We start from the raw sequence: 14663 nt of genomic DNA, 5'->3' as shown, positions 1-14663 counted from the left end.
GGAAACAGAATCAAAAGCGCCCTTAATATCCAAGAAAACTGAAGCCAGTTGCTCCTTGTGCGCATAGGCCAGCTGTATATCTGAAGAGAGCAAAGCTAGACAGTCATTTGTTCCTTTACCTTTTCGAAACCCGAATTGAGTATTTGACAGTAATGCATTTTGCTCGACCCAATGGTCAATTCTTGAAAGGATCATTTTCTCCAATAATTTTCTCATGCATGATAGCATGGCAATCGGTCGGTATGAATTGTGATTAGACGCTGGTTTCCCAGGCTTTTTAATAGCTATTACTTTGACCTGTAGCCATTCTGGTGGTACGATGTTGTACTACATGAAACAGTTGTACAGGTCAAGAAATCGTCTTTTAGCGTTTTTAAAAAGATTGAATTTGATATTATCGCATCCCGGAGAAGAATTGTTTGATGAAAGAAGAGACATAGATAGTTCCAGCATTTAGAATGGTCCACCCAAAGATCCGGGATCAAGCGTTGATTCTCGAAATAGCGGTTCAGCTGGTACGGAATCTGGACAGACCCGTTTTTGCGAAGTTGAATATCCATCGATTGGAGTATTCTTCACTCTCGTTGGTGGAAATGCGGTTCCGCATGTTGCGGGCCGTTTTCCAAAGTGTTGTCATTGAGGTTTCTCGTGATAGTCCCTCGACAAAACGTCGCCAGTAGCTACGTTTTTTAGCCTTGAGAAGATTTTTGAGCTTTCTTTCAAGCCTCAAATACTCTTCGAAAAGCTCAGACCTTCCGTGTTTACGGAAAGCCTTGAAGGCATCAGATTTCTCGGAATACAACTTAGTACATTCATCATCCCATCCAGGAGTGGCTGGTCTTCTTATGACAGATGTACTTGGAACGCGTCGTTTCTGAGCTTCTAGTGCGCTTTTATGAATCAATTCGGTAAGGAATCGATACTCATCCAGTGGAGGAAGAATATCAGTTGATTCAATACCAATGTTTACCGCCGATGCAAATTTTTGCCAGTCAATGTTTTTCGTGAGGTCAAAAGGAACATTAACTGGCACTGATCGTTGATAGCCGCTTTTGATTGTGGTGACTATCGGCATGTGGTCACTACCATGGGGATCTTGGATTACCTTCCACGTGGAATCTAATGATAGTGAATTAGAGCATAAAGACAGATCTATTCGACTTTCCTGACCTTGAGGTCCTATTCGAGTTACTTCGCCTGTGTTCAAAATATTCAAGTTGAAATCGTCGCACAAATCATAGAAAATAGGCGCTCTGTTATCGTCTCTAGTTTCGCCCCATGCAATACCATGTGCATTCATATCACCCAGTATTAAAACTGGGGATGATAAAAGAGAGACTGCGCTCCAAAGATGCCGACGATTAAGTGAGGCATTTGGGGAAATATACACTGAAGCTATGCAAAGGTCTTTATTCTTTACATTTACTTGGCAAGCGACGATTTCTAAACCATTAACAGTCGGAATGGGAATTTTGTAGAAAGTGTGACATTTTTGATTCCCAAAAGAACGCCACCATAATGATCATTCCGATCTTGGCGAATAATGTTAAAATCGTGGAAGTTGATTTCATCTTCAGAAGAAAGCCATGTTTCACAGAGTGCAAATATATCGCAATCGGAGTTGCGAATTAAAAACTTAAACACGTCCAATTTATGTTTCAGACTATGACAGTTCCACTGCAGCACAGTGATTGTATCTTGTATGGCCGTATTATCCATCGAAAGATACAAGTCCTGCAAGAAGGGGCCATGAAACAGTCAATTGCTTCAGAAAACTTTCAACTGTTGGAATAAAGAGGTCAATGATTGGCCTCAATGAATTCGGAATATTGAATAAGTTCAAAATACGATCCACAAGGTCCTTAAAGGATATCAATCCTCGCTTGGACGAGATTCTTTTCTTAGAAGTGCGAGTAGCAGTTTTCTGCTCAGAGATATTCCTTGCCTGATGTTTCTTTGTAACATCAGTTTTAGGCAATGGCGGGAATGTCTTACTGCAACATGGGTCAAAAGGAGCAGTATAGACAGGCTGCTTCGGAATTTTAAATAATCCCCCATTACCATCAGATTTCGGCAAGCTTCTAGGGATGATTTTTGTTTTCTTACGGCGCAATCCCGGGAAAGACAGTTTCTTCCTCTTTTCGGGTACGTGTACCTCCGCAGAATCATCCATATCGGCTACGTCAGAGTCCGATTCGTCTATGGAAATGACATCATAAAAATCACTTACTTGAACGGCAGCTGAAATAGCAGCCGTTGCGTTGGCAGTTGCGGATGTGTCTTGCGACTTCACCATTTCTGCATACGACTGCTTAGAGCGCTGTACTAATGAACGCTCAACTTTTGGGTGCGCTTTTGTACACCGGACATTCTTGCAAACCATGGGGAGGGTTCATGCCACAATAAGCGCACTTTGTAACTTGTTGTTGGCAGGACTCCTCCCTATGCCTTTCAAAACATTTGCCACAACGGGGCTTGTTGTCGCAAAACTCGGCAGTGTGCCCCAACTGTTTGCAGTTGGTACAATTGAAAACTCTGGGTACAAAAAGACGCACCGGAAACAACATATTTTCGATATCTACATATTTTGGGAGTATCGAACCGGCAAACGTTACCCGTAGCGAACCTGACTTCGAATATACTTTTTTATCGTCTACCATGGCTGCTGAATGCAATTCCTTGCAGTCCAGAATATCCACGGTAGATTGCAGGGCATTCTTTAAACGGCCTTTTCCTGCAAGCACATCCTTACAAGTCAGGCTCGCTGCGTTAATTACGCCTTCAATCTCGACCTCCCGCGAGGGCACATAAACCAAATATTCCACATTATAGTTCTGGTCTTTTGCGATAGCATTTGCATCCTGGTATGTAGGTGCGGTTACACGTAGTTTGTTCCGATTGATTTGATGAAAATCAGTTTTCGGAAAACGACGCGTCAAATCACGTTTGATTCCTAGGAAATCAATACTTTTCACTTTCTGCCGAAAGTAAACAACCCAAGGCCCAGGCGAAGAAGCCTGGTAGAATCGCGTGCGAACGACATTGTCTTTGGGAGGCGTCTCGCCTCCGTTTTCTTCGTCCATGAAATGTAATACAAAATCCCCCAAAAAAAAAAGAAGGGAAAAAAATAATACTAATAGGTTTTAATTATAATAATAACAAAACAAACAAAAACACAAAAAAAAAGAAGAAAAAAATTCAAAGTTTTTAATAATAATTCAGGCAACCTTTTTTGCGTTTCGTCCCACTCTAATGCAACGGTGCCACCCTTGCCTAACGACAGGCAGAGCACACAAAAGCTTCACCACTGGTGCGTGGATGAAAGTTAAACGAATGCAAAGAGACAATGGGATACAATCTTTTTACTTAGCCTGTTTGCTGCCTACCCGAGTAGGTAGCTTTGTCGATGACGACCTGATGCTGATTGATACTGATCGTCGTCGCAGCACTTGATGAAAAAAAAAAACCAAACTAACGAGACTGCAATAGCATCGCTAGAACAGCTCGCTTCCTTAACTAGTCGGCTGGATAAATCACCTTGTAACTAGCTTTACACTCGCGTAGGCAACTTAACGATATAAAAACAACCCGCCGAATACTAAACGGGGGAAAAAAAACTCTAGCGGTATAAAGCGCGTCACGTGATGAGACACGGGAGTAAAATACGTCCGGCTCGTCCAGAAACACGACAAGGAATGATAAAAATTATCTTGAGACTATGAGGTTTGTTCGCAAACTTTTTTTTAGGGCCTTATAAGAACTGGGTTCACGGACTTGAATGATTAAGTAGTTCAAACATTACGACTTCCAGGAGTCAACAAGCCTGTACTGCCGCTAACCGCAAGTCAGACTTATCTGGATATGGCGTCCATATACAGATAAGTCTGACTTGCGGTTAGCGGCAGTGTAGTAGCTTGTATAAATGATAACTGAAGTCATATCAACCCAATGGACCTACTGGGATATTATATCATACATCATTCATAAGTTGGTTAATTGGATAAATCGAATGATCCGTTCTCCAAAACAATAATTGGTCTATAATACATTCATTCCTCTATGAGTCGCTTATGAAAGGGCCATTGATTGAAGCATATTCGAGATGTGGAATAGAAGTTCCTTGGAAAGAACCATCTGAGTGACCGAGAAAATATTTTTAGTATGGCACGAATCGATATCAAAATAAAATTTCAATGAAGAATTAGAAATTTTGAGAGATGAGCCAGCTCTGGATTAAAAATCTGTTTAATAGAGGAAAAATAGAAATTTTCCCTAATAAAATAGGAAATTGCCAATAAGAAAATCAGGGTATGAGTATTAAATAAATATAGAATTACTACAAATAATGCAAAATTTCCATAAACAGTTGAAAATTTTCCACAAAACAATAATAAATTAGCACTTGTAAAAGCAAAAATTGCAATTATGAAATAAGAATTTTCCATAAAGAAACAAAATGTTCCACGAAAAACATACAAAATACAATAAGTATTAGCAATAAACAATTACATTTTTTTTTTGTGCAAAATTTTTTAATTATTTATTTCTAATATTGATTTATTTATGGAATGTTTGTATTATTTCCGTGAAAAATTTGGATTTCTTTATTGAAAAAAAATTCTTCTTTCATATTTGCAATTTTTGGTTTTAAAAGTGTTAATTTATTTTTGTTTTGTGGAAAATTCTTAATTGTTTATGAAAATTTTGCAGTGTTTATAGAAAATTCAATGGCAAGATCGAGTGGAAAACCCTAAATATGTACGTTAAACCCTTTTTACATCATCCTGAAAGGGTTAAATAACAGACTATAACAATAAATTCTAGAATACCAAAAGGAACCCAAAGATATTCAAGACTGTAGATTTAAAATGAAAACTTGCATATTAAGTCAAAACTGTATAATTCAGAAATTGTTATAACATATTCGAGTCCACATTTTTTTTTGTATCCTCCTGATGCATCGAAGGTGTGCGAGTTCTAGATATCCTACTACCCGATACACATTACAACATGATAGCATCATCAACATTTTCGAATTCATGAAAATTAATAATTTCTATGCTGGGTTTAGTTTGATTTTGAATCAGTTGAAATTGTCCATCTTCAAAACTGATCGGATTAACCATATGTTTTAGTTACATATGTTTTTTTTAATTTTTGTACTTGAAAAAAAAACCACGTGGTTTCTGGATGGTCCCTTTGCAAATTGAATATCTTTCGGATGCTTGATTTGTCCAATCTCCACATGTGCTTTACTGTTGTATATCCACAGTCAAGCGAGTGCACATTGTTTATTAAACGAGTGGATCGCACTCGAAAGATATTCAATTTGCAAAAAAGAGAGCTAACCGCGGTGGAGGTTGGTACTAGGATTCTGATGGCTTTTCCGCAAACGTGACCTTTAAGTGGTCTTGTTGTGTAGGGGTTATCACGCCTATCTAGAGAGTCGGAGGTTGAAAGTTCAAGTCCCTCCAAGAGCCGTGGATTCTTTTTCGCAAATTTCATATCAATTTGTCCATTTCGAAACATGTGCTGTGCATATGCACAGCCAAGATATTTAACAAAAAAATGGTTTTCGTACGGCCGAGTTGCCGAATAATATGCAATTAATTGTTTTGTTGTGTGGTTTTGCCAACAATTGCAGAATTGGCTTCAACTATTGGCTTCGATGGACAATAGTCATATTCTCTTTCATAATAGAACAATTAGATTACACATAGAACCACAATTTTTCGACGTCCCTCGGGAAGATAGTGAGCTTATTTTGTAGATTCCACGCATAATAATTCAGCAGTCTTCCAACCGATTTCACCGATTTTGGTATGTAGCTCGACCGACGAACTCTGTAATATTTTGCCCAACTGTTAAAAACATTGGATTAGAGACGCTTAACTGTTGAAAATTTAAGTTTCTTTATGAGAAGAAAGGGTTGACAGCAAAAGTGTTGTCCCGGGGGGCATCATTGGCGGTACTAAAAATTTACTCTGAATGGTGGCGTCCTAACGAAAAATCATCGAGTGACTGACAGACAGCAGTAGCAGTCGACTGAAATTACAAGGTTCGGATTAACGTTAGGTTGCGTGAGTAATTAGAAAAGCACATTGTGGATTGAAAATCGGTTCGTTTCTGAACCACCATTTTACACAAGAGAGGTAGAGCCTACAAAATTTTTCTTTAAAGCGCAAATCGTTTGGCGGCGGCAAAAATTCTTCGCTGTAGCTGCGCAATTGCTCGTCGGCGGGAAATGCTGCAAAAATGTATCCGCTGTTGGAATACCGTCTATCGCGTTTTAGCGGTAAATCCGATGATTTGGCGTTGGCGTTAGCCGCATTTTTCGCTGCCTTTTTTTTGTTTGGTGTTTCGTTGTGGTCGATCTGACGATCGGTCGAGAGAACCGGACATCGGCTTGCCAGTATCCGATTGTAATTGAGTCCAAGGTCCCCATACCGTTGGCTCCGCCTTTCGGTCAATCAATACCAGTGCTTCCGTTCAAAACCAAGATCAAGGCACTCCAAAGTGCAAATCATAATCTCTTAAGCATAATCAATCAAGTAAAATTTTCTCTGATGATTCAGATTTTGCCTTCATCAGGCAACAAAAACTTACCGAAAGGTTTAGAAAGATCTCAAAAAATATCCGGACTGAAAAGCCGAAACCTCGCAAATCGTTTAACATAAGTCAGGCATCGCATAACACAAAACATCCAGTCAAAATTATTCATTCACCAAGCACTTTTAGTTAAAACGAGTATATGTTGTATTATCAATAACACGCTCATATACCAGTCGTATTTGCAAACGTATTCTTGTCATCATGCATGTGCCCCTTGCTTGAACACACATAAACTCATAGCAAAATTCATTCGTGATTTTTTTTTCGTTATTAGTATCGATACATCACAATTCCAGAAGTGATTACCCTAGATGAAGTTTTTGATAATGGATACAACATCGTCCGTAATTAAATCTAGCTTATGGTTATTGATCTGTACACACAAGTTCCCATATAACCGGAGGCGATATTGATTCACTCTTACCGCATTGTTTACCGAACCACGAAGCACATGCACAAGCACCATCCTACACCGCACCAAGGAGTATGTAACGGATAGTGCGCAACAAGACACACAATCAACAACTTTACCGCCCTCTTTTCCTTCAAGCCTTCCGCCGTTGATCCCGTCGCGTCATGACGCTTTCAATTTCAACCGAATCCCATCCCGGATCTAACAATCCACTCACTGTCTCTTTCTCTCTCTCTACCGTTGTTTACTTGCAGAATCCTCGCTCGGGTTACGTAATGTCCGTGTCACGGTACCGACGGCGATCCGAAAAGGCGAACAGGCCAATCTGTACTGCAACTACGAGATGGAGGACAAGGAGCGGCTCTATTCAATCAAGTGGTACAAAGGCAAACGGGAGTTCTATCGGTACACACCGCAGGAGCAACCGTCGATGAAGGTGTTCAATACGGTCAGCGGTGTCGAGGTGGAGGTGAGTGTAGCCACTGGGGACGGACAGACCGGGATAAAGAAGGGGGGAAAGGGTCCGTACAGTGGTGATTGACTTTATGATGTGAGTGCTGCGTGCAGATGCATCGCCGTGCCCACGGGGTTTATGCAGTGCAATTGCATTTTGAGGAAATTTATGATGATGCATGAGATGCAAGCCATTACTGAAGCAATCCTTTGATGCTAGGCGTAATTGAGTAAGAGATTTAATTACATTTTATGCTGTAATCCTCGATATTATGTGGATTGATTGCGTTGTAATGTGTAGATAGATTTAATAAACAGTGTATCTAATTTACGGTGTCAAGGGAATTTGTATAGTGTACGATTCATAAAAGATAGTTTTCGATAGATCATTAAACAAATCTGACAGTTCCTTGGCTCATAGGGTGACTGTTCCTATTTTTCTTCTCATAGCTCTTAAATTCATCAATGAAAAACAAAAAAATTAAACATAAATAATACCTAATATTTAAATGTTTTTATCGGAATGTCTTAACCTGACATAAGCCGAGTAAGTATTATCCCATTTAATTCCACCATTTGATAGTAACTATCGTTGAGTTGAGTCAAATACGAGACACCGATGACGGCCTTACTGTTGTGGTCGAAATATGTATCAGAAATGTTACAATCAAGTGGTAGAATCAAACTCGACTTATGACAAGAAAAGAAATGAGAAGAAGCTTTGAAATTGGATTCCAAAGCGATTCACCTTCACATATTATCGCTTTTTGCTAAATGTTCTTAGTTAGTAATAAAAATGTGATTGAGATTAGCAGTGAGTGGTTCATTTGTATCGAAATGGTAATGTCTAACCCATTTTGATAGTTTGGTAAAAAATGTTGTTCGAAACAGATTAAAATTTGATGGAAGTTACAAATGGATATTTCGACATCAAGTCGACAAAAGTCTCCAAGTTTTATGCACACAATCATGGAGTTGAATCGTGTTTTCAAGGGCACTGTCGTTTTGATTAGTAGAATCATAAGTACTAGAACGCTAGTGGCGCTGTAGTTATTTAAATTATTTTGCCGAATTATTCTCCAACAAGCTTCAATTGGCCATAATTTATGCATCATGTTGTAGGGCATGTTTAATTCCATCACCAACATCGCATCGCATCGGTTTGACACTTGTAGTACCGGTACTTTGGCTGCCAGGTCAAAGTAGCCTAGATGTTAGTCACGCGAACAGGAACTACATTAGCAATACTTTTGAATCAACTTTTTGATTATTCCAGCGTTTCTACGTCGCAGCATGCGTGGGAATCATAAAAATGACAGTTGTGCGCAAGGGCGTAGCCAGAAGAAGGCTCCCCTGTGAACTTCTTAATTCCTCCGGGAAGTTATCTACAAATTCCTTTTGAAAATCGTTCGAAAATCCTCATGTAATTGTAATTCCTTTTTATCTAGAAACCCCTAACTGAATTTTTTTTAGGGAATTCATGAGGAAATTCCTTGAAGATTTTTTACTTCTTTCTAAGTTTTACTTCTAGACATTTCCTCGTCTATTCTTCCGGCAAAATCTCCGGAAATTCTTCTGGAATGTATTCAAGAGTTCCTTCAAGAATACATACGGAATTTCCTCCCGAAATTCCACCAGAAGTTTCTTCAAAAATTTATGACAGAAAATCTCCGATTTCGCTCCATAATTTCACTTGTAAATCTATAAGAAATTCCTTCGGAAATTCTTCAAGGAGCTTCTTCAGGCATTTCTCCAAGAACTCTTCTTTTAATTCCTCCAGGATTAAACCACCATAAACTTAATAGCGAAATCCTCTAGGATTTCATTCTAGAATTCTTTGCGCAATTACTTCAGAATATCCTTCAAGAATTCCTCTACAAATTTCATTAAGAATTTCTCCAGGAGTTCGTCCAAGTATTTCCCCGGAAATTCTTCCAGGTATTTTTCCGGGAATTCCTTCAGGAACTTCTCCTGGAATTCCCTCAGGAATTACTCCGGGAATTTTTCCTAGAATTCTTTCCGGACTTCATTCGGAATATACTCCAGAATTTCATTCGGAAATCAATTTGAGAGTTCCTCCAGGACATCTTCCATTGAGTTCTTCCAGGAATTTCTTCAGAACAAACGCCCGGGAATGCATCCAGTAATTTCATCAGCAATTCATGTGGGAATACTTGCAAGATTTCATCTAGGAATTTCGGCATTAATTCCTCCCGGTATTTTATCCGGGAATTACTTCTGATATTTCTCCGGAAATTCCTTCAGGAACTTTTCCAAGAATTATTTCAGGACTTCCTTGTGGGAATTCCTCCGGAAGTGCTTGTGGGAGTACCTCCGGGAGCTCCTCCAGGAGTTTTACCAAGAGTTCCTCCGGGAATCCCTCCAGGAACTTCACAGGGAATTCCTGGATTCGAGGTGAGCCAGCCTTGGACTGAAAACTTCCCAAATAAATATAATAATAATATTTGAGGCTATGGCTTTCAGTCTTCTTATACTCAAAAACGGGTTTTACGTTTTTATCCGACGTTTTGGTTACATATATTGTACCTTTATCAAGGAGTTAACCAAGTCCGGTTTCATTGTTACATTGTCTTAGCATTTCCTAATAAAACGGGACTTAGTGAACTTAGCGACTTGGAATTCCTCTGATAATTTTTACGAGAATTCCTTCGGAAATTACTCTGGAAATTCCTCTTATGAGGTGTATCTCCCGGAGGAGTTCCCGAAAGATCTGCCGGAGGAGCTCCCGTAAGAACTATCGAAAGAATTTCAGGAGGAACTCCTAGAAGAATTCCTAGAGGTCCTCCCGGAGGAACTCCCACAGAAACTATCGGAAGAACTTCAGGAGGAATTTCCATTTAAATTTCTGAAGAAAGCCTAAATGATTTCCTGAAAAAAGCCTGAATGAGCTCCTGGCAGAGCTACTGGTGGAATTCCCGAAGGAGCTCTCGGAGGAATTCTCGTAGGAACTTCCGGAGGAATTTCTGAAGAAACACCCGGAAGAATTTTCAAAGGAACTCCCGGAGGAAATGCCAGTGAAACAGAAGAATCTTCTAAAAAAATCGTGGAAAATTCATCTTATAGACAGATCTCGTCTAGCTGAAACCTTTGTAGGGGTATATAGCTGGACCATCGTCATTGTCAGAGGACATCCTGGAGAATTCCCTGAGGAGCTCCCAGAAAAATTCTCGGAGGAGCTTCTGGGTGAATTTCTATATAAATTTCTGAAGCAAACTAAATGAATTCCAGAAAGAAAGCCTAAATGAATTCCCAGAGGAAATTATGGAGAATTTCCCGGAAGAATTTTCAGAGGAACCCCCGTAGGAACTGCCGATAAAACTGCTGGAATAATTCTAAGAGGAAATCCTGGAGGAACTCTTGGAGGAACTGCCGGTGGAACTCCTGGAAGAATTCCCGGAGGAGTTTTTGGAGAAACTCCTGGAGGATCTCCCAGTGGAAATCTTGATGTTTTCACCGGAATTCTTTCAGGATTACTTTGGGAATTAATCTAGGAATTCCTCCGAAAATTTCATTTTCGGTATAATTTCTGTATAAATGTTCGGTGGAATTCCAGGAGAAATTCTTTGAAATTTTCACAAGAAATTATTTGAAACTTTCAGGGAAAATTTTATGGAATTTACACAAGAAATTCGATTTTTTTTTTGCGAAATTCTCAGGAATGTTTACTGGCAGTTCTGCGGAATTTCCACGGAATATTCTTAGGAACTTCACGGTGCAATTTTTCAGAAATTTTTATGAGAAACAGCACGAAGAATTATCAGAAGAATTCCCTGCAGAACTTATAAAGGAGCTCGTGGAAGATTTCTTGGAGTAAATAATGGAAATTTTTTTGGATTAATACTTGGCGAAATTAATGGTGAGATTCCTGAAGACATTGCCGAAAAAGACATCAACGGCAGAATTATTTGAATTTCATCGAAAAAGTCTGATGAACTTCTTCCAAAAATTATCTGAGCTTCTACAAAATTTTCCATTGCAACTACTTGGAAGTTTTGAGAATTATTTGGAGTTTCCAAGAAAGCACTTTGGAATTTCCAAGCGAAACTGTTTCAAGTTTCTACAGGGAAATGTTCGGAAAAATTCTGTTTAGTATTCTTCGAAAATAACATAGAGAATTCTGCAGATTTTTCCCGGGAGATTATTCTAAATATGGACATAAACAAAACAAATTGCCGTTGAATTGGCAAATTGTTTGAAACTTTCATAGGAAATTCATTGGAATTTGCACGAGATTTTTTTAATTTTCTAAAAATTGTTCGGAATTTCCACGGTAAATTTTTCGAAATTTTTACCAAAATTGTTCAGAACATCAACGTGATTTTTTTTTAATTTTTACGGAAAACTGTTCGGTTTTCAACGAAAAAAAAAAATCGGATTTTTAAAGGAATTTCTTTGGATTGCCCATGAGAAATTCTTAGGAAATCAATGGAAAATTATTTAAAAAGAGGTAGGATCGTTTGACTGAAAATCATTTGGCGGAAAGCCATTGGCCGAATGATACGTTAAGTCGAAAATTATCACGCCAAATTGTATTTGACTGAAATAAACGTTTGGGCAAACCGGAAAACAGTTCGACCATAAAAAAATTGGCCAAAGTGACATACGACCGATAATTTGGCCGAAAAGCACACTTCCCTAATACGTCACTTGGTTGAATAGATTATAAGGCCGAAATGTAATTTGGTCCAACAGCCAAATTTTGATTACTGAACAGATAATATGGTCAAAAATACCCATCCTTTTGACCAAATAATATTTTCGGTCAAATGGTCTTTCGGCCAAACAACTTTTTGGCCAAACGACTTTTTCGGCCAAACGGAAAATGACATTTGACGGAAGCGTCAAACAGCCGAAAGGCACATTCGATCGAATTGGTAATTTGACCGTAAAAGTTGTAATAATAAATGCTAAAATACTTTCTTGGCTTACTTTGAGCAGTTTCAAACTCTACGATTTTCTATTGCAATTTGTCGTCTGGAAATTGTGGAAATTTCTTGAAAAAATGATCAAGGTGTTATCTTAGAAATCTTTCCAGAAATTTCAACGGAAATCCTCCCGAATGTTTTTTGTAAATACTTCAAGGAATTCTATCGTTAATTTCTCTTTCAAAAATTTCTTCAGGAATTCCATTAGAAACTCTTCTAGAAATTTATTTTGAAATTCCTCCAAGAATTTACTTCTCCGGAAATTTGTTCGGAAATTAATTTGGAAAAATCATTAGACCTCAAAACATTAAACCTTAACCTTCTCTTAAGTAATTCTTCCGGAAATTCATTTAGAAGTTTCAAAAAAATCTTTGAAATTTTTATCTTAAGGATTTCTTTTTGAATTTCTGGAAATTTATTTTTGGAATTGCTCCGGAAATTCCATCAAGTATTCTTCAAGAAATTCCTTCTGCGAAACGAAATGATTTCCCTTGGAAATTCCATTTCTTCGGAAATTCTCGAGTAATTTATTCGAGATTTTCTCCAATAATTCTTCCTAAAATTTTATGACGAAATTCAAGAAATTTCCAAATAAATTCCTATAGAAATGTTCGAATAAACTCCGAAAGGAATTTCAGAAAAAAATCTGAATTATATAATTTCTTACATTGTTAACTTTATCCAGTTTTCTGCGTAGATCTTATTAAGAATTCCTTTAGAAATTCTATCCAACATTTCCTTAAGGTTTTTGAAAATATTTCCAATTGTGATGCGATTGTTTTTTTTTTTTATATTTTAGTGAAAACGGCTACACAGTCTTTGATTAGGTTAAACGAATATGTTAGTTACCTTTTAAGGGTTACTAATAGTAAATTAAGAAAAGGAGGGGGTGATTAAAGTAAAAATAGCGTCACTGCCAGCAAGTACATAGATTTACAAAAAAATGGCGCAGCTAAGACCAGTTTAGACCAAACAATAGACAAAAAACGACAGTATTTTCCCCCTGAGGAAGAAACAATTTCCGTGTCGAAACGTCGCGTAAATAGCATACTTGTTTCACTACATTGAAGACTGAGTAGCCGTTTATTACTGAAATTAAGGAAAATTATTGAGCTCTTAGTGGAATGTCTTCACCTGTCATAAGACGAGTTTAATACTATTCCATTTAATTCCACCATGCTGTAATCAATATAGATTCGTTTTTCGATTTCAACTGTCTTATGACAGGTACTAAAATTCAAGGTTGTTAACGTTAATCAACGTTTAACGGCGTTACGTTGAATCGTTGACGTTAATTCCAACGTTCAACGCAAACTTCGATGGCTCGCTGAATGCCCTGGTTAACGTTAACGTTAACGAAATTCGTAAATTAACGTTGATTAACAGAAACCTTAGTAAAGCAGCCATACAATATTTAGATAATGGATAATGTACAATGTTACAATCCGATACTAATAAATGAACTATTTTTGCTATGTCGATGTCGGCAGCAGCCGGCAGTTTCACTTCCGTACCACGAGCACCCTTTTGGTGACAAAGTACAAGTTTGGTTTGGTTTTGCATCCCGAAACTTTCACTTGTTTATCAAACCATTGGCCATGACAACGCTTCCGACGATGCATCGCTTCTTGAGAAAATCAACGATGGAATAAACGTTGGCGTTGACGTTGATTCAACGCTTTTCATTGACATTAACGTTTATTTTCAAAACATTCAACGCAACGCCGTTGACGTTAAATTGTCGAAAAATTAACGTCGACGGCGTTAATCGTTGATTAACGTGAACAACCCTGAAAATTTAATGATTCCTTGAGGAACAATTTTTGAAATTCTAAATAAATTTCCGTAGGAATTTTGGTCGTAGAAATTTTGGAATAAATTTCCAAAAAATCATGGAGGAATTTTAGAAGTATTTGCTAGTGTTCAAGCACACCAGAAACAAATTCTCTCCTTCTGCGCTTGAGAAAGCATATTTAACTACTGGAACCTTACACTCTCAAATAATTTTGCCAACTTTAGTTTTCGCCGAGATCTTGTGATTTTTTTTCTTTTTCAAAGTTTATATTTTCCGAAATTCGGCAAAATTGATTTTTATCCCAATCTCAGTAATGGTTATCGATAACACGGTAAAGTTTATCGAAATCTCGGTGAATTTTAACCGAGATTCGTAGAAATCATTACCGAGATCACTGCTGCTGTATGCTCGGCAATCGTAATAGTATGGAATTGAAGTGTATATG

General features: G+C 38.0%; 1 protein-coding gene across 1 annotated transcript in view; it reads left to right on the top strand.

Annotated features, from left to right (window-relative positions):
- The first annotated feature begins 6255 nt into the window (after nucleotides 1–6255).
- The window catches only part of LOC134203965 (uncharacterized), a 90050-nt gene continuing 81642 nt past the window's right edge, over nucleotides 6256–14663 (top strand). Inside the window, exons 1-3 of the mRNA XM_062678803.1 lie at nucleotides 6256–6320; nucleotides 6999–7096; nucleotides 7279–7493. Coding sequence (XP_062534787.1) covers nucleotides 6256–6320; nucleotides 6999–7096; nucleotides 7279–7493 — 378 coding nt within the window. The remainder of the gene's footprint in view (nucleotides 6321–6998; nucleotides 7097–7278; nucleotides 7494–14663) is intronic.

The sequence above is a fragment of the Armigeres subalbatus genome, unplaced genomic scaffold, assembly GCF_024139115.2.
Source record: "Armigeres subalbatus isolate Guangzhou_Male unplaced genomic scaffold, GZ_Asu_2 Contig302, whole genome shotgun sequence".
NCBI classification, from domain to species: domain Eukaryota; kingdom Metazoa; phylum Arthropoda; class Insecta; order Diptera; family Culicidae; genus Armigeres; species Armigeres subalbatus.
This window is presented reverse-complemented; position numbering and strand designations above follow the sequence as displayed.